The sequence below is a fragment of the Euleptes europaea genome, chromosome 1 (genome assembly GCF_029931775.1).
Source record: "Euleptes europaea isolate rEulEur1 chromosome 1, rEulEur1.hap1, whole genome shotgun sequence".
NCBI classification, from domain to species: Eukaryota; Metazoa; Chordata; class Lepidosauria; order Squamata; family Sphaerodactylidae; genus Euleptes; species Euleptes europaea.
Window position 1 is genome coordinate 146836976 of NC_079312.1, and position 25970 is coordinate 146862945.

The following is a 25970-nucleotide window of genomic DNA, read 5'->3' on the forward strand; positions in this document are numbered from 1 at the left end:
AATCACTCTTTTAAAAAAAAAAAAATTAATTTTTTCAACATGCTATAAAACATACAGCAACATACAACAAAAGGCATACATACCACACGACATAATAATTCTGCCTATCAATACATCTCTAGGACAAGTTACTGTTTGTGAATAACTGGAATGGGTTTATAATCTTATTCCAAGACACTGAAATACTGGACAATTCTACCAACTATTTTATCAGATTGCACAGAGAAGCCATTGAAATTCATAAACATCAGCACAACTTTAACAGAAGGGAGTTTAAGAATGAATAAGGCTTGGCTTCCTGTCCTAAAAACCTCCAGACTAACAAAGACTACAGTCCACAATAGCCATGCGGATTAGCTTTGGATTCCACATGTTAACAGATCATTGCAGGATACAATGGTTCCATATTAACATACCACACCCTTATTAGCACATTATCTTGATACTTACAGGACAATGATTAGCACATTACCTTCGATACTTTTTGCAGGACAATGACTCAGCTCAAATCCAACCCCTTTCCGACTATATATTACTCTTCCTACATACTTGACACTGAGAGACCCTGTCCTTCAGTGTTACTCCTCTGAAGGTGCCTGCCACAGCTGCTGGCGAAACGTCAGGAAAGAAAATACCAAGACCACGGTCACACAGCCCGGATAACCTACAAGAACCAATGTTATAGAACTATTAAATGCTTACCCAACATAATATTCGTTGGTTGAAACTGCATTGAGCTACTATATATTTATATATTTGCTGATATCAAAAGTTAGCTTATATGGAATTTAAAAAGCAGATTTAAAGCTGATTAAATGCATTCATATATCATAACTTTATATAGTTGTTATCTCAGATTATGGCTTTCTACTTAGTTGAATTATTTAGCAGTGTATTCATAATATAGTTTCCAGTTCTTTGTAAAATCTTCTCTCGTTTTTTTATTAACAATGTTCGTCAGCTTGGTCTACATACTCTTCAAGTTTATCTAGCCAATTACTCAATGTTGGAATATTTTCTTGTTTCCAGCTTTGAGTGAGGACCATTCTTGCTGCAGTGATCATATATCTGAACATTTCTGATTTGTTTTTCTCAATCTCTGGTGGAAAAATCCTAAGAGCAAAGTGTTTGGGTCCAGCAAAAAGTTCCTTTTTAATATTTTTTGTAGCTCCTGGTGGATGTCATTCCAAAATTTTCATATTTTTATACAGGACCACCAACAGTAAAAGAAAGTTCATTGTACTTCCTTACATTTCCAACATCTTCCATCTGTATTTTTACTTATTTTGCTAATTTCTTTGGGTGTAATATACCAGCGGTAAAACATTTTGTACCAGTTTTCTCTGAGGCTCTGGCTAGCAGTGAATTTGATTGCTTTCAACCACAGGTCTTCCCAGTCTTAACTCAATTTCTTGACTGAAACTTTGCATCCATTTTATCATACATGGTTTAATTCGTTCCATCCCAACAGGTGATCAGTATCTTTTTTGATTAGTTGTTCAAATTCTGTTAAGTCTCTAAGCTTGCCGGCCTCCATACAGTCTTCCTTAAGTCTGGACACCATTTGAGAATAGGTTAACCAGCCTACTCTTTGGTAGCCCGTTCTGAATTCTTTCCAATTTTTTATTTGTCCATTAGAGGTAATCATATCATATGTAACAAAACTCATCAACTTCCTCTCGTTTATAGAATAGTAAGCATCTGTTGGAGACATCAAGAGAGAAGGCAGAGGGCTTAGTCTTCTTCTAACTCTGAACCAAAGTTTGAATAGGTTATCCCTAATTATGTGTTTACACTCAGGGTTTTGGTATTTTTTTCTTTCCATAAGTGAAGGTGAAATCCTGCACTCATTTAGTCTCTTTCCAACTTCAAAAGATCTTCCTCAGGATTTTTTATCCAGTCTGTAATCCAAGTTAGGCCTGTGGCCTGATAGTACAATCTCAAATTCGGAAGTGCAAGTCTGCCTTTGCTTTTATCGTCCTGAAGAATTTTGAATCTGACCCTTGGCTTCTTCCTGTTCCAAATAAATTTGTTAATTTGGCTTTGCCATTTCTCCAATGTTTTCTCTTCTACAACAAATGGGATCATTTGAAATAAAAAGTTCATTCTTGGCAAGACGTTCATCTTGATGGCCGCAATTCTTCCGAGCCAGGAGATTTTTAGTTTAGTCCATCTTTCTAGATCTCTCTCGATTTTCTGCCATATTGACATATAGTTGTCTCTGAATACTGTTTTATTTGAAGCTGTTACTTTTATCCCCAGATATTTTACCGGGTCTTTGGTAACCTTGCAGCCAGATATGCGTTAGATTTCATCCTTTTCCTCTTTTGTCATATTTATCGCCATAATTTCATTTTGGACTTGTTGATTTTATAACCGGAGAAATTGCCATATTCTTCTATTTGGCCAGTCAAATGGTTGATCTAGGGTTGTGGGTCTTTAATTATCATAACAACATCATCTGCGTAACGTCTCAATTTGAATTCTTCTCCTTCTGTCACCAGTCCAGTAATTTTTGGGTCTTTTCTGACTTTGTTTGTCAGAACTTCCAGTGCGATGTTGAACAATAAAGGAGAGAGCGGGCATCCTTGTCTCGTTTCTTTGTTGATTCTGAATCCATTTGTTAGTTTCCCATTTATTAATAGTTTCGCACTTTGTTCCTTGTATATACTCTTGATCCAGCTCATACTCTTGATCCAGCTCATACATCTACTTCCTAGATTGATCTGTTCTAGGACCTCTATCAAGAATGTCCACTGGATATTGTCAAAGGCTTTTTCTGCATCAAGAAAGATAAGAGCTGCTTTCTGTTCTTTTTTATTTTTAAAGTACTCAATGACATTTAATACTAGTCTTATATTGTCTTTCATTTGCCTTTTTGGGATGAATCCTATTTGGTCTTGATGAATTATTTTCTTAATCTTCTTTTTCAATCTTTAATAATAGAAATAAAAAGTTTGTAATCCACATTAAGCTGGAAAATGGTCTATACAGCTGAGGGAGTAAAGAGTCATTGCCTTCTTTGTAAATCAAAGAGATATATGCTTCTTGCCAGGATTGGGGAAAGCCAGATATATCCACAATTTCATTCATTACCTTTTGTAAATTAACCGCAATCTCTTCTTCAAAACATTTGTAATATTTTTCTGTTAGGACATCTGGTCCAGGGGCCTTATCTAATGTGAGTCTTGCAATTGCTTGGGTAATTTCCACCATTGTTATATTTTGATTTAAAAATTCCATATCATCTTCTGGAAAGGATGGCATTCGTGCTTCTTTTATGTACTTCTGTACTTCTTCTGTTTCAGATGCTTTTGGTTGGTATAATTCCTCAAAATATCTTTGAAACTCTTGCTGAATATCTTTTTCTTGGTAACTTATTCCTCTGGCGCTCTTCACACCAACTATAGTTCTTTTTTCAGATTCTTTCATTAGACAATACGCAAGGAATTTCCCAGGTTTGTTGGCAGGTTCAAAATACTTTGCTTAGCAAATTTGATTTTATTCTGCATTTCTTCGGTTTCTAGAAAGTCTAAATCATTTTTCACTCTTTAGATTTCCTTTAATATATTCTTCTTTGGGTTTTTGATATGCTGATCTTCCAAATTCTTCAACATGTCCAAAAGATTCTCCTTCTTTTCCATTCTTTGCTTTCTCATCTTAGCATTTGTGGCAATCAGTTTGCCCCTCATGAAGGCTTTGCTTATATCCCAAATTATAGCACTTGATACATCTGAAGTATTATTAATATTATAAAATTCTTTCAAGTCTTTTTTGCATTGTTGAAATACTTTTTTATGGAGTAGAACACTATCGTTTAATCTCCATCTTCTCGTCGCTTGTGGTTTGAATGACCAAATTAGTTCTAGCAGATTATGATCTGCAAAAGTTTTAGGAAGTACTTCCATGCTTTCAAGATTATTTTGTAGTGTTTTCGAAATCCAGCACATATCAGTTCTGGAATAGGAGTTATGTCTATCTGAATAGGTATATCCTTTCCCCCTGGTGTTTTTACTGTTCCAGGCATTCACTAGTTGCAACAGGGTCCATATACTTGAATATATTGTGAAGTCAATCACTCTTATTGCTAATTCACAGTGGGTAGCCGTGTTAGTCTGTCTGCAGTAGTAGAAAAGAGCAAGAGTCCAGTAGCACCTTAAAGACTAACAAAAATATTTTCTGGCAGGGTATGAGCTTTCGTGAGCCACAGCTGAAGAAGTGAGCTGTGGCTCACGAAAGCTCATACCCTGCCAGAAAATACTTTTGTTAATCTTTAAGGTGCTACTGGACTCTTGCTCTTTTCTACTCTTATTGCTGTTTTCATTTTAGAAAAGGGAAAACTAAGGTTGAGAGAGGTGACTTACTCAGGACCACATAATGAGTCCATGGCTGAGGTAGGACTTGTCCTCACGTTTCCTGTATCTAAACCCAAGGCCCCAATAATATATGCATTTTAAAATGTTTTATTTACTGCTTGAGGATCTTGTTAATGTACACTGTCACAAGTTATGCTTTTCCTGGTTTAACTGTCACCACATGGTGGCTTCTTTTGCTAATGCCATGCTACCTTTTTCTTCCTGCTAAACTTGAAGTATTTTTTCTCTCTCCCCGCCCACACCTGTCCTTTCTCTCTCCCAAGGGCTCTGCAAACCACAGTTGCTGTAATGTAATCCATTGATAACGAGGCAGTTTTTCTTAAAGCTATGGTACCTGTTGGTCCATGACCAAAGAAACACTTCCATAATAATAATCATCATAATTTTTATTTGTATCCAGCCCTCCCCCAAGGCTCAAGGTGGCTAAAATCATATAAAATACAACATAATCAATTTAAAATTCATTACATTCAATCCCACCCCGATGGCACCTAGAATCTCCACATTTAAGGAAGATGTTATCCAAGGTGGTCGTGCCTCCATGTGCATCACTGATGTTTCTCAATCCTTGGGGGTGGGGGAAAGAGGATGGAGATGGAAACCATAACAGCAAGGAAGGGAGGGGAGGGGAAGAAAGAACAATAAGAAAAAGTTTGAGGAAAAGGACCCAGGAAAGGAAAGGGAGGAAGGAAGGGAATAAAAGGGAAAGAAAACAAGGGAAGAAAGGAGGCTCTTTGTGTATTCCTGTCGCTGCCCTCAAACATAAGCCTGGTGGAACATCTCTGTCTTACAGGCTCTGCAGAACTGGGTTAAATACCACAGGGCCCAGGTCTAATTTGACAGAGAGTTCTACCAGGCTGAGGCCAGGGACAAAAAAGCCCTGGCTCTTTTGAAGACAGCCAGACAGAGAGGAGAGGTTAAATAAATAAAAACCCATTCCCAAAGAGACCTAGCTCTATGGGGAAAGGGCACACGGAGAGCTAAAAATTCTCTTCAGATAGAACACTTAGGTTCACAGGTAACTTAAATATTGCAGGGAGGTTGATATGTGATTGCAAATCCACTGCATTGCTGTCAGTCAATTTTTAAAAAGCCTGATACAAACTGCACTTGTGTCTATCATCCTTACAGATGGAAGGAGTGCTTAAAGGTGACACGTGTGAAACTGGCTCCCACTTTTTTCCGCTTAACAATAATTATAGTTAATACATGGCAAGATGTCCAGAGAGCAGCAGACTCCTGCTCTGGTGCCCCTAAAACTCTGACAGTCAGGTTAAGAGTAAATGATGGGGAATGAAGGAGTTACTCTAAATTGACCCTTTTGAAGCATGTAGACCTGGACACTGTAACTAAGAGGAGGACAGGCTTGGGCTGTTCGTCTAATCCAGTCTGGCAATCTTTTCCCAACATCAATGTAAAAATAGCCCTATTAGGTCAGAAAGCCCTACTAGGGGAAGACCTCTGCCTGCAACTTTGGAGGTTAGGCAGTGCTGGGATGAACGGACCCATAGGCTGACTCAGTTCAATGCAGGTGCTAATATTCATTTCCAGCATATCCCCCAAACACTCACAAACACATTTTATGAATTTTTCTTACATTAGGCTATGCTGCACACTCAAGTATGATTAAACGTAAAACTTCTTATAAGTGAAGGGCATCTAAAGGAGCACTCAAAGCCAGTGTGTGGAGAGAGAAAGTAATTGGTTTGTAGCCTCCAAACACATTTCTGGAAAACATGTGCAAGGGGTAGCGATTCTGGCATTTCTGTGCTGTCTTCTTTGTGCTGGACAGCATATACCCTGTAGTTATGCACTAATTCATGCAATGCTGGTGTCAAATGGATCACCTTGAGGAAGGGCTACAGTTCATTCTCTGTATGTTTGAGGCCTTAGTTTGTTCCCTAGAATATCCAGTTAAGGACAATTTTTCAAATCCTTAGGCTGTTTTAACTGACCTGTGCACCAGTGTACTACTTGCTTTGTGAGCTGCGCTGTGTGATGGTATGTTAGCTGTAGTGTGATATACTCTGCTGGTGCTGACTGGTGTCTTGCTATATCTGCATGCCTGGTTTTAGAGATTCAGTATACTCCATGAACTTTCATGCTACACTGAAACAGCTTGTGGTGTTCCAGTTTAAAAGATTTCTATGTATAAGGCTAAATAAGACTTCTGTCCAAAATCCTGGAGAGCCTTTGAGACCTACCTTCAGTAAGGATTGACAGTACAGGCTACCGGTAAGTGGAGTGTGGATGTGACTCAGCATAAGATGGTTCCTTGTATTCCAACAAACCAACTCCTGGCTAAGCATACCCTTCCAGTGGAGTTTGTATCTCACTGCTCATTCTCAACATTTTGCAGATTTCCAGAAATTGTCCTGCAGTTTGGCAGTTTTGCAAAGTCTCTGCCATTTGGGCAATAGATGCCTGTGGTTGCTAGATCACACTCATCAGAAATCAACAGCTGCTACCAGCTGGTATGTGTGTGTGTGTGTGTGTTTGTGGGGGGTGGGGGGAAACACACTGGAACTAGACAGGCATTAGGACCGTGGGGTTGCCTCCAGCTCAAGCCTCCAGAGGTTCAGGTCTTTGTGGCTAAGCCTGAGCTGAAAGCAGCAACACCAGCTTGTGAATCACTTGCTCCTCCTCCTGCTAACACCTCCTGCTGCATGGTCTACTCCCCCCTTTTTAGTTCCAGAGCCTTTTAAAGCCCCAGCATGTTTCTCCAAGCTGCCCATATTTTCCCTCTTCATCTGAGCCCTGCCAAAACCCCTCCAAATCACACTGCATAATGAAACCCCAGCAGCCAGAAATACGTGAATTGAGCAAATTTGTATGCATTTCAAGGCTTTTCCCCTCCCCCACCTCTCCATATATTTAAATGATGAATGGCGCTAGTTACTCCCCTTGTTGCAGGGAACTGAGAAAGTGCTTCTGTTGAAAGGATATTGCATTTGGTATTTTGTCACAAGGAAGACCTTCCTCCCTTTCTGTTGTCCTCCATTTTTTAAAAGTAACGATTTAATGGTTTCAAACTTTCAGCATAACACACAAAAACAATAAAGCTGCCAACGTAGGAATGCATCACTAGCCCAGTGAACAGTGTCACTTTCTGGAACCCATGCTTGTGAGAATGATCTAATGTCATAAAGTCAATCCTCCTTTATGCACATCATTTGTACCCTTTTTAAAATTTTCTCTTTTGTTCAGGAACATAGAATTATAGAGTTGGAAGGTACCACCAGGGTCATCTAGTCCAACCCCCTGAACAATGCAGGAAATTCACAACCACCTCCCCCAACACCCCCAGTGACCTCTACTCCATGTCCAGAAGATGGCCAAGATGCCCTCCCTCTCATCATCTGCCTAAGGTCATAGAATTAGCATTGCTGACAGATGGCCATCTAGCCTCTGCTTAAAAACCTCCAGGGAAGGAGCGCTCACCACCTCCCGAGGAAGCCTGTTCCACTGAGGAATCGCTCTAATTGTTAGAAAGTTCTTCCTAATGTTTAGACAGAAACTCTTTTGATTTAATTTCACCCCGTTATTCTGGTCCGGCCTTTTGGGGCAACAGAAAACAACTCAGCACCATCCTTTATATGACAGCCCTTCAAGTACTTGAAGATGGTTATCATATCACCTCTCAGTCTTCTCCTCTCCAGGCTAAACATGCCCAGCTTCTTCAACCTTTCCTCACAGGATTTGGTCTCCAGACCCCTCACCATCTTTGTTGCCCTCCTCTGGACACGTTCCAGCTTGTCTACATCCTTCTTAAATTGTGGTGCCCAAAACTGAACACAATACTCTAGGTGAGGTCTAACCAGAGCAGAGGAAAGCGATACCATCACATCACACAATCTGGACACTATACGTCTGTTGATACAGCCCAAGATTGCATTTACCTTTTTAGCTACTGCTTTACACTGCTGACTCATGTTCAGTGTTTGGTCTACTAAGACCCTAGATCCTTTTCACACACACACTACTGCTCAGACAAGTCTCCCCCATCCTATAATTATGCATTTGATTTGTCCTACCTAAATGTAGAACGTTACATTTATCTCTGTTGAAATGCATTTTATTAGTTTAAGCCCGATTCTCCAGTCTGTCAAGATCATCCTGTATCCTGGCTCTGTCTTCTACCATATTTGCTACCCCTCCCAATCTTCATTTCCCCTTAGTTAGAAAACATCTAGCAATCTCATTGTTTGGAAGACATCTTGGTTGCATTCATGCATACCTCATAAGCCTTCAAAACAAATGTTGGGTCCAAGCTGGCAGACAGCACTGGAGGATAAATCTGGGAGATCCACAAAAGTAGGGTTGCTGTCTTGCAAGCCAGGTACCAGGCATAGCCCTTGAAGTCTCCTGATAGACAGCTGTGGAACCTTCTGCCTGTTCTCTCCTTGGTCCTGTTATCTGTCCATCTCTGATATCCGCTTTACAGCTCACCAGGATTCCTGCCTGTCACAGCAGGTATGTGGGTGGAGTGAGTGACAGTATTAAGGAGGGGACCTAGATAGGAAGAGCCATAACTTCATTGTCTTCTCCACTGGGGAATTTGAATTATGTGTCCTGATTGCTGGTGGCAAGATGGCAACCCTATAAAATAATTTAGTGGAAAAAGAACATCCACTCTGGTATGTTTTTATGCTGTATTAAACTCTCTTTGTACTTTGAACATCCACTCTTAAATGATGGGGATCGAAGAGTATCACAATAGTTACTTACCCTTCTGATTGATTTCCAAGCTTGCGTTTCAAATAGAAATTATAAATCTAAGCTGTGTCACTTGCGTTTAAAGTAGAAATTATAAATCTAACATTAAAACTGTGAGAATCCTAAAAAGGCATTTCCCTGCTCTACAAACTGGCACACGAAAGCTGGCAGATGGAAGGTGACAACTGTGTTAATCCCATTTTTTGTTAACCAATCATGTAACTTTGGAGGTTCATCTGGAGGGGCAGTTTACACAAGTGAGGGTGATCGGTCCCTCCACTCTTATGGTGAAAATAGAATGAGAAGCTGTTATAACTTGGGAAAGTGGCTACTTTAAGTGGGGTGGTTATGAGCATCAAACTTCAACCGCTTACTAATCCTAAGCAAAGTTAAACCCTGTTTAGGCCCTTGGTTTAGGATATAACTGCTTAGAATCACTCTGTTAAAGGAGTCTGCTTTCCATGAAATCTGAAACTTTAGTGACAAATGGGGTGTAGTCATATAAACAACTAGCCAAAAGGCATGGGATTGGACTGACAGAATGTTAAGATCATGGTTTCACCACTTGTGACCCACCAAGCCAAATGCAGAGATGATCTTATTTACAGCAGTTAGCAGCAATGTGTACACTTAAACTGACCAGAATTTTAGGAGGTGCAGTTGGGAGTAAATAATATTCAGGGAGAGCCAATTGCTCTTAATGGTTCAGATAGGAAATACTGGCAGGCCTGTTGAATAACATCTGTTTTCTGACCTGCTTGGGCACACTGGAGATTTAACAATCATTTCCCACCATTCCTGACAAGGAATTCCCACTTAGGTAAGAATAAGATCCTTTTTGCTTCCAATGAAAGTCTAACAGTTGGAATAAGCAGCCAAGCTTGGTGTTTAAAGGACAGTGAGATCCATTGGGCAAAACCCTTAATCAGACAGATTCCAGCAGCAAGTCATGGATCAAGAACAATCATAGTGAATTCTCCATCTTGTAGAGCCTAAAGGGTATGACTTAATTTAGTCACAAGAAGAGCCATAGCACTTTGCACCAGGGAAGAAGTCAGGATATCAAATGCAGAAAATGAAATTCTGTTAGTGTTATATCTCTGGATCCATTTGCTTCATGGGTTTTTGAACTGCTGTACCTCCCAGTTTCTCTTGGTCTCATAGAATCATAGAGTTGGAAGGGACCACCAGAGTCATCTAGTCCAACCCCCTGCACAATGCAGGAAATTCACAACTACTTCCCCCCTACACCACCAGTGACCCCTACTCCATCCCCAGAAGATGGCCAAGATGCCCTCCCTCTCATCATCTGCCTAAGGTCATAGAATTAGCATTGCTGACAGATGGACATCTAGCCTCTGCTTAAAAGCCTCCAGGGAAGGAGAGCTTACCACCTCCCGAGGAAGCCTGTTCCACTGGGGAACCACTCTTCGGCACCATCCTCTATATGACAGCCCTTCAAGTACTTGAAGATGGTTATCATATCGCCTCTCAGTCTTCTCCTCTTCAAGCTAAACATATCCAGCTCCTTAAACCTTTCCTTTTTTTTAGTTTTGTTGAAGTATACAAAATATTACAGAATATGTCAAGATATACAAAATAACATAGTATACAAAAAAGAAAGTGAAGAAAAAATAAAAGAAAAAGTGAAATATACATACAGAAACCGACTTCCAACTCTCCTCATACAGCACAGAATATTATATATATATTATTTATTTTGTGAATGATTTTATCTGGTTTTACTTTAATTATTATTTAGTTATTTTCATCTTAGTCTACAGTTTAGTCTACAGTTTAGTAAGTTTAGGTTCTACAACCTAAGGTCATTTTTCTATCCCTAAAATACTGATTTATATATATTGGCCATACCTTCCAGTCTGTATCAAAGTCGAAAATCCAGCTGTCTTCTATATATTTACTTAACTTGGCTATCTTGGCCAACTCCATAACTTTCTCATGCCATTCATGCAATGTGGGTACTTTTTCTATTTTCCATTTTTTCTCCCATATGATTCTTGCCACTGTTGTTAAATATCTAAAGATATCTCCCAAATGTTTTTCTAATGTACTATCCAAGATACCGAGTAAATATATTTCCGGTTTGAGTGGAATTTTTACTCCAATAACTTTAGAAATTTCCTCAGGAATACCTTTCCAAATTTTTTTTGCTTTGCTACAACTCCACCATTGGTGGAAAAATGTTCCCACCTCATTTTGACATTTCCAACATTTTTCTATTCCCCTTTCATTCTTCTTCATCTTTGATATTTTAAAAGGCATCAAATACCATCTATAATGCATCTTATAGTAATTTTTATATAATAGCTGGATGAAAATTTGAGGCCCTTTCCCCATGTGTAGTGCCTATCCTCTAATTGAATATTATGTCCTAAATTTCTTGCCCATGACACCATAAATTCTTTGACAATCTCATTTTCTGTGTCTAATTTCAAACATTCCTCATATATCCTTCCGATTAAATGGTCATCATCTTTTAACAATTGATTTATTAATGTAGTTGATTTTAATTCAAATCTGTATTCTTTTTTATCTTTAATATATCTGTCTCTTAATCGGGCAAAAAGCCACAATTCGTGTAGTTTATCCTCTTTTTCCAACATTTCCAAGGTTTTTAGTTTGTATACTACTTTGTCCTTTTCAATAGTTTCTAATAGTAAATCCTTTTATGTAAGCCAGTGTTTTTCCGTACCTATCCTACTCTTAAATAGAGCCTCATGTGGTGAAAGCCATAATGGGATCTTATCCATTAATTTCTTTCTTTATCTGTTACACATCTTACTTATTGCAAATCTCAATATATGATGACCAAATCTTTTCCATAACAAATATAAGCATGCCAACCAAATGTTATTCCTTCCCCTTCTAATGCCAAGAGTTTTAAATTTCTTAATGTAATCCATTCTTTAAACCAAATTAATACCACTGACTCAAAATACCGTTTTAAATTGCGTACTTTCAATCCTCCTCTTTCTTTACTATCACAAAGGGATTTCATCTTTATTCTTGCTTTCCGCCCTTGCCGCCTGATCTGCTCTGGTTAGACCTCACCTAGAGTATTTTGTTCAGATTTGCATATGGAATGCTGGTTATCCATGAGTGGCTGTCCTCCCCTTACTTCGGACAGGTTCCTCATGCTGCATTGACTTGCATGTTTGCTGCTGGTTCCATTGCCATGATCTCCTCTTTATGCAGGAGAATATCCTTTCTTTTATAGGGCTGACCATAACAAGAAGATTGCCCAGTCCTCCTCTTCACCTAATGCTTTCATCTTTGTTGTGACACTTTCATACAGAGAAGTGAAGTTAAATAAATAAAAAGCCATTCCCAAATGTGCACAGCTATATGGAGAAATGCAGTTCACATAGAACACGTTTGGTGGGAGGAAATGATCTCACAGAAACGGGAGGACTTGGAGGAGCTGACCAGGCACCAACCCCAAATCTCCAGGGATTTTTCAAGCCACAATTGGTAACCTTAGCTGGCTGATTTGATGTCTGTTCTTGGTTTGCTGTGGTTGCTGTGTGTACATAAAGTTCCTTACAACCTAGCAGCATATTTTTACAATTTTGGCTTTTGTTTTACATCAGCATACTTTCACAAGTTTAGATTAGCACAGCGGAATCACCCAGAAGGACAGGACCTGCAGGGGACAGTCGAAGTTTCCTATTTCTTATTAATTTACTGCTGCCTGTCAGGCCTATTCAGGCCATTTAGCTTCTTCCAGAAGCAGAGGACATAACCCTGTATTTCTTGCTTATAGTACAGCAGCAGAACTATGGGTGGACGGGAATAGACAAAGAGCTGAACTGATGAGAACAGTTTCTAGACATGTGGTAGCACACCCTTCTGAAGTGTAGCAAATGCATTCCTTAGACCCAGAGAAAGATCACAAAAATATATGTTCTAAGTTTTGTTTATGTTTTGAGAAAGCTTTTGTTTCATAGGATATGCTTATCTGAGAGCATCATACTCTTGCTAGTTCATGTTCTGCTCAAGATATTTTTCATTACTCAGAACTAGCTTGTTAAGGAAAAGGTTTCTAAATGGCAACCCCTGCTCAAGAGTATCCTAATACATAAGTAGGGTTTGCAGTTTTTTAAATATTTTCTCGTATGTTTAAAGCTTAACCTCAAAGGGTGACCTTGAGCCAGTTACACATCCTCAGCCTAACTTACCTCATAGGGTTGTTGTGAAGATAAAATGGAGGCAAAGAGAATGACCTAAGCCATAATCACCCAGCTAGGCCCAAGGTCATCCAGCATGCTTCAGTGGCAGAGTGGGGATTCATACCTGGTCCCCCAGATCTTAGTACAACCCTCTGACCTCTGTACCACAGTATGTTCCCATTGTGCTCAGCAGGCGTAAAGGATGTTTGGCTTGCTCTTGATTGTATCTTTACCGTATATACTCAAGTATAAGACGACCCGCGTATAAGCCGAGGTGCCTAATTTCACCCCAAAAATGGGGAAAAATTAGGCACCCGCATATAAGCTGAGGGTCGGCTTACACAATGCCCCTGTCCCAGGTCGCCCTTCTGCCCGGCCTCCCGGGCCCTCCAGACCCACCCCGACCCCAGCGCCACCCCCTCCCGGGCCCTCCACACCCTGACCCCAGCGCCACCCTAGGGGGGAGGGAGAAGAGCCCCTGAACCCCTTACTCACCGGGAGGATGAGGCCCGCTGATCAGCTGGAGGCGGCGGCAGGGAAGGCGCATGGGCTGGCGGCGGCAGCAGCCGCGGGGCCCTGCCTGTGCTCAGGAAGGCCCTGCTGGCTGCTCCCAGGCCGCGGAAAAGGCGCGCGGGGTGGTGGTGGGGGCGGCCGTGGGGCCTGCCTATGCGCAGGCGGCCGCGGGGCCTACCTGCGTGCAGGAAGGCCCCGCTGGCCGCTCCCAGGCCACAGAAAAGGCACGCGGGATGGCGGCGGCGGCAAGTTCCCCCTCTCTCCCCCCTCCCCTACCGTATTGACCTGCGTATAAGCCGAGTTGGCTTTTTTCAGCCCTTTTTTTGGGCTGAAAAACTCGGCTTATACGTGAGTATATACGGTATTTCTGTCTTTTGGAGAAAACACAGTCCCACCCCGTAACTACCAATCTCTACCTCGAGACTGATTCAGGCATTTAGTCACTGAGCAAGTGATCATATTTAGTTAGGGTTGCCAGCTCCAGGTTGGGAAATACCTGAATATTTTGGGGGTGGAGCCTGAGGAGGGCAGGGTTTGGAGAGGGGACTTCAATGCCATAGAGTCCAATTGCCAAAGTGGCCATTTTCTCATGGGGAACTGACCTCTATCACCTGGAATTCAGTTGTAATAGCTGGAGATCTCCAGCCACGACCTGGAGGTTATACAAAAAAACAACCTGTGCTGTAATTAGCATTACTAAGGAAATGAACAGCATGAGGGCTCCACGTAATATACCAATGTCTAAATAAATAACACTGCGTTGAATAGATACAAAATTTAATGAGCATTAATGCATGCTCCAATCTTATAAAAATAACCAACGAAAAAACAATTATGCACACGTTCTTGTGCTACAGAGAAACATAAATGCAACAACTCTATATCAGAAAAACCTTATGCAACTAATTACATCAAAAGTCGCATGTACAATCTTCCCAAAAAGGGTGACTGGTAAAATATAAGTCTATGTAATGTAAATTGCAACTTTGTCACTCCGCTATGCGCTCCGAAAAGTCCATTGCAAGAAACGCTCAAAAGCCCATCAGAAGGAGTAAACGAGGAAATACTCGCGGCCAAGCCGTGTAGGTGAGTGCAACCAAGCCCCTCTGAAGATCGGATTAGAAGAATCAAAGAAGAGAAAATCATAAATGAGGACGTGTAACCGGTCAGAACACGTTTCGATGGTTTCATCAGCTCACTTACTAGTCCAACACCCGAGGGTACCAATTTTTTACACCTTGCCAAAGGTGCATAAATTTCTTCAAAATCCACCCGGTAGACCCATTATCAGTTTGATTGGCTCCCATCTTGAACCAGTCTCCAAGTACATTGATTTTCATTTACGAAGCTTTTCTAAAGACACCCCTTCATATTTGGCAGACACAAAACAACTTATCAAAGAAATTGAAGATTTACCAATTCCCAATGAATCTACCATGGCCACCTTTGATGTGGCTTCCCTATATACGAATGTCCCCCTTGAAGAAGCGAGGTCCATTATAGAAGATAGATTTCAATCCAGACCTGAGGACACACCACCCACTCATTTTTTAATGAGTTTACTTGACATTCTATTTGAAAACAACTTTTAGGTACAAGGAGGACGTCTACTTACAAATTCGAGGAGTTGCTATGGGGGCGGCTTGTGCCCCCTCCATTGCTAATCTGTTCATGGCACATTTTGGAAAAAAAAAAATTCTTCCTCCACAATTTTTTGTGAACACGTTTCCTGGTACCGACGTTATATTGATGATTTGTTCATGATTCTTACTAGCAAGGAATCCTTTCACACTATTGATAGATGGCTTAATTCTCTGCATGCTTCACTCACCTTTACAGGCGTTTGTGATTCCAACCTTATACTTAGTGTCCCTACATATGGGGAAAGAGTACCAAAATTTCAGTTGTCCACCTATTGTAAAAAGAAAAGAAAAGAAAGGGTACTATATGTCCAAAACAGACTGTTACCGCACTAGGTATTCCCAGCGATGTATCAAGAGTTTGGAAATGTTATAAAAAACATTGCTTTAAAAGTGTTTTTGGATGCCACAGCTAAAAAAATGGTTGGAAGACGTCTTCACAGCTAAAGGGGCCAAACAAAGTGCGAACAGTATTTTTTATAACATTTCCAAACTCTGAATACATCGCTGGGAATACCTAGTGTGGTAACAGCCACAGTTTATGATCTTAGGTCCTGTAAGGGTCAGTTTAGTTGCAAATCAATATGATTTAAAAGTTATGGCAATAGCAACCAATTTTATATGTTTTTGCTTAAGAAATATATTGAGTTACATAATAGGAAAATTGATTTAAGGCAGTTTACAGTATCCCCCTCCACACATGGACATATATACTTATATACACTGATGTCTAAAAAGGAGCCTGTGCTTAATTTAGAATCAGTGGGGAAAATTATTTAGAACAGCCTGAAATACAGAAAAGGAAGTATTTTACTACTTACGTTATTTCTGGAGTAAAGCTGCCATTGATTGAAACGTTAGGTGCAGACGTACCCTAATAATGATGGTATTTTTAAAAAGTGATTTTTCCCCCCCAGCCCTTTTAAGTAGAAGCTTGTGAACAATGTGGAAGCTCTAATCTGTACTATTTGATTCCTACCTGGAAAAAACAGGATATGGTGGTAGTTATTACAGATGAGTGAAAAGAAGAGAGCACAGAATATAAACAGGACTGCTTCTGGATTCCCCCCTGAAGCATGATGTCAGTCCTTTGTATGCCCTTTGAAGCCCCTCACGATCCCAGCCTTAGGCCTCTTGAGCTTTGAGCCAGGCCTGCCAAATAGCACAGCAGTTTCGCAATAGGAATACCCCACCCAGAATTGTCCCAGTGGGCAGACCAGACTCAAAGACTTCAGCAGCACTTCGCAAATGAATGCTGGGAATGGCGCACACGTGCCCCGGAGCAGAGAGAGAACTCTGAAATGTCAAGAAGCCTGTGTTTAAGACTCCCTTCCCCTTCCTCTTGCGATCCCAAGACCTTGAAAATCGCCTGAGGAATGGGACAGTGTTCTGAGATACTATAGAAATCTTAACAAGAGGGTGGAGAGAACCCTCGGACAAGGCAGCAAACAGTCTTGGAAAGTTATAATTATTTGCCTGAAAATAAGATTTTTCCCTATGTGTACTTTCAAGAAAAAAGGGAGCTGTTTTAAATTTGCATACAAATTACTTTTAGGCTTACACTTAGGGTTGTTTTCCCTGTGCATGATATGGACTGAAGGATATGAATAAGGTTGCCAGTGTTTATACAGCCTGAACGACAGATATAAGGAGACAAAAATGCTTATCTCCACATGATGTAAAGTCACCTCTTAATTTCAGCTGTTAAAGGCATACGATGAGGCTGGTTTCCCCACCCAGCACCCTGAGTTCATTCAAATATGAATATGGCGTTCCTTTGTTCACTTTCCCCCTTAAGTCTTCAAGGGCTTTTCCATATTATTTAAGCAAAACTAACAGGTTTTCTTCTAACGGTATAACAGCATATTTAATTGCGTTCTGTTGTCATAAGTTTCCCCGAAGAATCCTGGTAATTGTTATTTGGTGCTGAGAATTTTTAAAAAGAGATCCATAGGTCTTAGAACTTCAGTTCAGGGTTCCCTGGCAAGAAAGACTGATTATTGAATTTTCTTGTACTAGCCCCAGGGTAGTGATAACAGCATGACAACTTTTTAAAAGAGGGCTATATGAATGCTCTGCACTGGAGTGGTATAGTAAGACTTTTTTGGGGGAAATTATGCAGGCAAGAGAGGATGAGTTAGTTGAGTCTCTTGGTGCTTGTGATGCCATTGGCATTATCCAACATGTGCTGGTGATACTGAGGCACAAGTATACTACATGGCAATCAATAATAAACATTTTAGCTAGAGAATAATAATTTCCCCAGGAATACAATATTGCTGTTTAGGTAGTGAGAAATAAATGCTTCTTGGAGGGAAGGTAGCTGAATCTTGCACAACATATGAGCAATGATCACGTGTTTAGTGCAAGAAGAAAAGAATTTTCTGAAAAGATGCTGAGATGAGAATGTTCTAATCAGATTTGCTTGTTGACTGGTATGATTATGACATCAAAGGTGTCATAACCAATGACAATGAGGCTGTTTTCCTTCCTCTGGATTCCTTCTCTGATGGTGGCGGTGTTGCAGAGTTTTTATTGGATTCAGGGGTTAAGATCCCTCAGGAAGCTGAAACTTCCAACCATCCTGGATGAGGACACCCCCTTACTTTTCCCCATTCAGGGGCTGAAGGCAATTCGCCAGGAATCTCTTATGGGCAGGAAGGGTGGTATAAGGGAATGCTAGCTCTTAAGAGGGAGAAAGAACTTGAAATTGTTTGAAATAACTTGGGTCAGGCTTTTCTGATCTTGCCTGTTGTTGAAAAAGAATGAATATAAGTTCTCATAAGTAGCAATGGTGTATTTCTCCCAAAGGAGAACTAAAAGAGGATGTGTTGGCTCAGAAAGTGTGCTCCAGAAAGAGAGAAGGAATCTTTCTGCTTACCCTCTAATCCCCCTCCCCCACTTCACAAGCCATTGTGTGTGTGTATATTGCAGTTGCATCTTGGGTGTCTTACACATGGGGGGAATTCCCCATTCTCCAAACTGAGGCTTCAGCGTCTTGATTCGTGGGTTATTTCCCTCCATCTTCAGGGTAGGCAGGACTAAGTTTTTATTGGCTTCCTGTCTTCCCTTGGTGGGAAATAGCCTGCTAAGCCCCAGTTCTGTCCTGCCTCGGAAGGGTGAGCAGGGTGTAAGCGTTCCTCTCGCTTACCAGTTAAGGAATCTTTAGATCAGCTCCTTGACTATTTTTGTTCTGTTATTTGTATTATTATTTGTTTTCTGTCTCTCCCCCCCCCCTTCCTTTTTTGTCTCGGGCGGGAGACGGGGAAGATATTTTTATTTTTTCCTTGGGGCTTACCGGGCGCCTAAAATGGCGGGCGCCATGGAAAATCGGGAGGACGACCTCCTCTCGGAGGCTGACTATCAAGTGGGGCTAGTTCAGTCCTCCTCAAAGGATGTGGATCCTCCCAATGCCCGCAGTAGCGAGGCCTTAGGGAGAGCGGAGCAGGAGGGCTCCGAACCACCCGCGGAGGGCAAGCCTAAAAATAAAAAAGTAAAAAAGACCGCATCGGCACAAAAGCGGGCAGCCCCAGCGCTACAGGGCGGTAAGCGCAAAAGACGGGGGCCCATGCTAGGCGCAACTTCGAGGGCCGGGAAAAAGTCTCCCGTCCGCTCCACGGGCCCAGCGGGCGCAGCGAGTGCGTCTCTTCAGGCGTCCTCTCTGGCGACTCAGACCCCAGCTTCGTCCGGAACCGGTAATTTTTCTTCTGTTCCTATTTTTGCCGGCGGCCATTTTGGCGCGAATTTGGGTGGTTCTTTTCCCCCTCTACCTTCTGGCGGCCATTTTGTTCCACTTATGGGCCCTCAATTGCCTCCCAGTTTTAATGTGGCAGGGCAACAGTCATCCAGCGCCCCCAATACCGGAGGCCCTTTCCCCCCTCCTGAGTCCAACCGCTCCTTTTCTAGAGAGGAGGCGGATGACATGATTAACACAGCCTTGCAAAGGCAATGGATGGCTTTTCAGTCATACCAAATGAGAATGCAATTTTTCCCTGGACAGGGACAAGTTGAATCCCCTCTATCCAACTCTTATAGTTCTCATTATTCGAGAGAGGGAGACAGGACATCAGACCCTGGGGAGGGGCCTTCTAATAATAAACAATGGCCTACAAAGGCGGCCCTAAAAACACAGGCTTCTCAGGTTAACGATAAGGTTGTACTGGGCACTAGCTCCCAATCCTCCCTTGAGTCTGGAGAGGAGGGAGAAGAGGGAGACGAGAGAGAAGAGGGCGAGTTTGAATCCGATGAGGAGGCACTTCCGGGTGAGGAACCCCAGATGCGCCTCTTTAAAGCAGATGACTACCAAGCCCTGTTAGCCAAGGCCCTTTTGGCACTTGACTTAAACGAACCTTCCTCAGAACCTGCAGAAGTAAAAAATGACCTGAAACAGGGAGTTCCAGAGTGTTTTCCTCGTCAAAGAGCCAAGCACAATCTGATTCCCTTCCCTGAGTTTTTCATGAGGGCAGTCCAGGATGAATGGAGTAACCCAGCTGCTAATAGACAGACTCCTCAGTCAATTAAGAAATTGTACTCTCTTGCTCCCCATGCGATGGAACTTCTCAAAGTCCCACTGGTGGATGCCCCGGTGGTTGATCTTCAAAACCCGGGTCTTGTGCCCGAGGATGGCATGGGATCCATTAGGGACCAATTGGACAAAAAAGCTGACGCTCTAACCAAAAAAGCCCATGAGAATGCAGCACTCGCAATCCAGGCTAGTGCAGCAACTTCCTTTTTCGCCCGAGCCTCTTACCTGTGGGTAAAGAAGCTCATCCAACTTATTCCTCCTAACAACCAGAGGATAATTGGGGGATTAGAAAGAGTACAATCGGCTATCTCCTTCATGGCAGATGCCTCACTGGATAGCATGGCTTTCTCCGCTAGATCCATGGCTTCAGTTACCTCGATACGCAGGGCTCTCTGGCTTAGGTCATGGCCCGCAGACTTCAAGGCCAAAACTACACTTATGGCGTATCCCATTCAACAGGGCAAGCTTTTTGGGGATAGGCTGGATAAGATCTTAGTAGAGACGAAGGACAAAAAACAAGTAATGCCAAAACAATTCAAGAGGGAGCATAGATCTCCGTCTTTTCAGTCCTTTCGTCAACCTAGAACCTCTAACAGATTTAGAAGCGACACCAGGAGGGGCTCCTGGAATTCATCAAGATCTTTTCGCAGGGGGGGGAAATTTTCCAGACCCCAATCCCAGCAACCTCGTGCCGACAGGGGAGATAAATTTCCCAAGCCCAACCCACAGTGACTCAGACCAAATTCCCATCGGGGGGAGGCTCCAATTTTTCAGTGCCAGGTGGGCCCTTTCATCCCCGGACAATTGGGTTTTACAGATCGTTTCCCAGGGGTACTTACTGGAGTTTACTTCCCCTCCGAAGGATCGTTTTCTCAGTTCCCCGGTACCATCCAGAACACAGACACGAGACCGGTCCACCAGGGCCATACAACACCTCCTATCTATCAGAGCCATCGAACAGGTCCCTGCTCTCGAGAAAGGCCTGGGAGTCTATTCAATTTTCTTCACGGTCCCCAAAAAGAACGGGGACTGGAGAGCCATCCTCAATCTAAAATACTTAAACCGAAGGATGTCTCGGAGACGTTTCCGTATGGAGACAGTAAAATCAATTATAGATTCCCTTCTCCCAGGCACGTTCATGACAGCAGTGGACCTGACCGAAGCATATTTACATCTGGCCATTCATCATTCTCACAGGCGTTTCCTCAGGTTTACCTTTGGAACCAAACACTTCCAGTTCAGAGCCCTCCCATTCGGGTTGACCTCAGCTCCAAGGGTCTTCACCAAAACCCTGGTGACCATCATGGCCAATATCAGACAAGAAGGAATCCAGGTACATCCGTACCTGGACGACATACTGATATGTGCACATTCTCAGCATCATTCCACAGTCCACACAAACAGGGTGATACAAATCTTACAGGAGCATGGCTATGTCATCAATTTCCAGAAAAGCTCCCTGACACCTTCCCAATCAATGGTCCACCTGGGAGTGAGGATAGACTCATCGATCAATGCTATTTCTCTCTCCCAGGAGAGAATTCAAAAACTAATCAAGTCTGCTTCCTCCGTAGCCAGGTCCAGATCAGCAAAAATCATGACGCTAGCACAACTGTTGGGTCACATGGTGGCTTGTATGTCAGTGGTGCCGTGGGCCCGTTTTCACTCCAGGCCACTCCAATGGCAACTGCGTCCTTTTCAGCAGGACATTGCCCAAAAGAAAGACAAGCTCATCTCACTTTCAGCAGAGACACGAAAGAGTCTACGCTGGTGGATGGATCGGAGGAATCTGTCCAATCACTCCTTTTACATTCACGCAGAACCGACACAGATAATCACAGATGCCAGCCTAGAGGGCTGGGGGGCCACTTGTCTAACACATTCGACACAGGGCAGATGGTCACTGAAGGAGAGAGCTCTACACATCAATGTTCTAGAACTGAGAGCGGTAAAACTAGCTCTCAGGGTTTTTGCCCCCATGATTACAGGGCTACATGTCCTTATCAGAACAGACAACACTGCAACCAAAGCCTATATAAACAAGCAAGGGGGTTCCAGGTCTTCGGCCTTACACCTAGAGGCAACCCAGATCTTTGTCTGGGCACAATCCAATGTGCTCTCAATACGGGCAGAGCATATCAGGGGTGTTCTGAACGTGCAGGCGGACCAGTTAAGCAGGCGGTTCGCCGACGAAGGGGAATGGTCCTTGGACCATGCAACCTTCTCTCAAATTACATCCAAGTTCGGAAATCCCTTGGTCGACTTATTCGCCTCCGCAGAAAACTGCAAGGTAAGAAGGTTTTTCTCCAGGTTTTACCAGCCGGAGGCGGAGGCCACGGACGCCCTTCTAAGTCCGTGGCCTCGGGGACTTCTCTATGCGTTCCCACCATTACCCATCCTGGCCAAAGTGTTGAGAAAGATCAGGAGAGAGAAAGCAGAGGTCATATTAGTGGCTCCCTTCTGGCCACGTCGCCCCTGGTTTGCAGCCCTAAGGCAATTATCACGCCAAGACCCTTGGCAGATTCCGACTCGATGGGGAACCCTCAGCCAAGGACATCTGATCCACCCAGACCCCCATTGGTTCTCCTTAACCGCCTGGCGCTTGAGCGGAAAGCTCTGCTAGACAGAGGCTACTCTGTCGAGGTAGTAAATACCATCTCTGAAGCACGCAAACCATCCACTAGGCGTGTTTATAATTCCTCCTGGAAGGCCTTTGTCCTCTGGGCAAGACGGAAGGGAATAGACCCACTGCAACCTGGACCTCAGCAGGTTCTTGAGTTCCTTCAGGAAGGTTTGCACCTTAATTTATCATGCTCCACCTTAAGGAGGCAAGTGGCTGCATTAGCCACTGTTATCCCAGAACTCGAAGGGGTTCCCACTACTAAACACCAGCAAGTCACAGCCTTTCTGAAAGGGGTGGCTCAAATTCAGCCTCCAGTCAGACACCGTTTTCCATCATGGAACTTAAATTTACTCCTCAATGCCCTCACAAAAGCTCCGTTTGAACCTCTCCGTTCTGTAGACCTAAAATTCCTGAGAATGAAGGTCTTATTCTTAGTAGCCGTTTCTTCGGCCAGAAGGGTGTCTGAGCTTAGGGCCCTTTCTATTGCGAAAGGATTATGCACATTCCATAAAGACAAGGTGGTTTTGATACCTGACCCCACCTTCAGACCTAAAATCAATTCCTCCTTTCATAGGAATCAAGAAATTATCCTTCCCTCCTTTTGCCCCAATCCGTCAGGTCCAAAAGAAAAAGCTTGGCACACCCTAGACGTGCGTAGGGCTCTTCGCATTTTTATAAAAAGAACTCAGCCTTTCCGACAAACTGATTTCATGTTTATTGGAATTTCCAACCCGGGTAAGGGAAAGAGAATGTCAGCATCAGCAATTAGCAGTACTCTCAAACTGTGTATTGCTCAGGCATACAATTCATTGGGGAAACCAGTTCCTGAGGGAATTACAGCGCACTCACTTAGAAGTGCGGCCACATCTGCGGCCTTTGATCGGCAAGCCTCCGTTGAAGAAATTTGTAAAGCGGCCACATGGGCTTCAGTGTCGACATTCACCAAGCACTATAGGATAAATAAGTGGGCTTCTGCTCAGGCAGCTTTCGGGCGTAGGGTTCTGCAACATGTTGTGGAATAGGAGGCACTTCCCACCCGTTAGGGAGCTCTTGGAGGTCCCACGAATCAAGACGCTGAAGCCTCAGTTTGGAGAATGTAGCATTGTTCTACTCACCGTGAATGCTCATTCTCGGAACTGAGGCGAAGGCGTCTTGCCCGCCCGTACATACTTATAACGAGTACACTCATAGTCCAGAGATAATTTGGCCTTTCTTTCCATACGTAGTCCAGTAGGATTACTACTTGTAGTACACGTTACTGTTTTTATCAGAAATTCTCTGAGTTCTCAAGTTGATGTTTGAGGTTCCACTGTATATTGTGTCATTTTTTCATGTGTCGTTGAATTTTTGTTGATCAAGGAGCTTCATTCCTGTCTCTTAAGTAGCTAGGCAAGTCTGTATCTGAGGCTTAGCAGGCTATTTCCCACCAAGGGAAGACAGGAAGCCAATAAAAACTTAGTCCTGCCTACCCTGAAGATGGAGGGAAATAACCCACGAATCAAGACGCCTTCGCCTCAGTTCCGAGAATGAGCATTCACGGTGAGTAGAACAATGCTACATTTGGACTCACTGCTGCTGGGAATACAGAGGTATTAGCGGTGACAACGGAGCATCCGCACAGGGCGATTCTCTGGTTTTCTCTCCCCATCCCCTTGCAACAGCCACTACCCCCCCACACACACACCTCTTGAGTATTTTTCAAGCTGTAGTAGGAATATTACTACTGTTTTATAGCAAGATACTTGGTACTGATTTTTTTTAAGCTGGGGGAAGCCCTCTGTTAGCAAGCGAGACATGGTGAGGATGAGGAGAGAGTACTGAATGTGGGCAGGGAGGTTTGGAAATCTGCATCTTCCTATTTATATGTGGGTTAACCTGCTTTGCCCCTGATGTTTCCAGAAACATTGGATCAAAGCAGGTTGTTGAAGCAATGGAACAAAGGAGGTGAAAATGTAGAAGGAGAATGGGAGGAGGACAAAGTCATATGGATGCTCCAAAAAACCCTACTGCAGTTAAGAGTGCTGGGGAGGAGCAAATCGTCTGGAAGCAGTCCTGGTTCCTTACATAAAAAGTGACAGCAGATCAAACACATATGCTTTTTAGGAACTGGGAGCAAAAGCTGGGTGGGTGTGTCACAGGTCCCATGAATCTCACTTGCCACCACCATGTGCTTAGAAGTTTCATTTTGCAATGTTATTATCCAACCCTGAATTTCTTTGACTCTTTCCCACAATGGATTCATCCCTCCCACATTCCTAAGTTACAGTAGCTCATTTAGGGTTTTCTCTTTCTTTCTACCAGCAGCCTTATGTCTCAGTGGCTCAGCAGATGGCACCCCCAAGTCCTAGTGGCAGCAGCAACAACAACAGCAGCAGCAGCAGTGGGCCAGGTGGCGGAGGTGGCGGCGGGGACCAGCTGAGCAAAACAAACCTATACATCCGGGGTCTGCATCCAGGTACCACAGACCAGGACCTTGTCAAGCTGTGCCAACCGTAAGTTACCAGGCTATAGAGATGTAAAAGGAAGGTGTCACAATGTGGTAGGAGTTAAAAGATTCAAGGACCAATGAGATAATGTATTGCCTGCGTGTGCTCCCATCTGAGTGGCAACATCAGGTTTTTGACCTATTCATTCCTTGTGAGGCAGGAGTTCTCAGAGTGTGCCATAATGTCCAAGCTTCCCCAAGTACATTAGTTATATTCAGTGAACTACAAGCAGAGGGTTGGTTTTCTCCACATTCCTCTCCCCTCCACCAGTTTCTTTAGACACCTGGAAATATTTTTTTTCTGGGGTCATGGGATCGAAGTGGACAAATAGCTGTGGGGGTTGGGAGAATGCAGTGAGGAGGGGGCTATTTTATCAATTTCCTCCTCATTTTAGCCTTCTAACCCGCATGGCTGTTCATCCATGCGGGTCCCATGCAGGAATAATCTTTCTAGGGGTTGAAAGAAACTTGGTGCTCCTTCATTTGGTAGTTGAGTGAATACAAGCCAAGGTCTATTGAACACACATAGGCAGTGAGCAGCCAGTGAGATACCTGAATGGGCCAAAAGGGAGAATTTAAACTTCAGGTGAAGCAAAAAGTGACTCAGTGTCATTCCCCTAGATTGATACATAGTGAACACATTAAATGGAAGAAAAGATGACTAACCTGAGACCATGGTGTTGTCAGTAGAATTGTACCCTCCTCCCAACTATTTGCATCTTTCTGGTGGAGGCTGGGATCTGGCAACACAGAGTTTGACTCCAAACCTCCGCTCCAATTTTACAGGCCATCAGCCTGCGGTATAATAAAGGGGAGCATTTAACTTGTGTGAAAAAGCAACCGAGTGCTAGAACCCACTATCATGGGCATGACACAACTTCTTGGATCCTTACGAGAGTCCA

At 42.9% G+C, this 25970-nt stretch overlaps 1 protein-coding gene across 2 annotated transcripts in view; it reads left to right on the top strand.

Annotated features, from left to right (window-relative positions):
• RBMS2 (RNA binding motif single stranded interacting protein 2) overlaps positions 1-25970 on the top strand; it is an 84363-nt gene that overhangs the window by 32511 nt on the left and 25882 nt on the right. Inside the window, exon 2 of one of the 2 annotated variants that reach the window (XM_056853970.1) lies at positions 24885-25075. In XM_056853970.1, the coding sequence (XP_056709948.1) occupies positions 24885-25075 (191 nt within the window). The remainder of the gene's footprint in view (positions 1-24884; positions 25076-25970) is intronic. The other variant, XM_056853972.1, reaches the window with a different exon arrangement.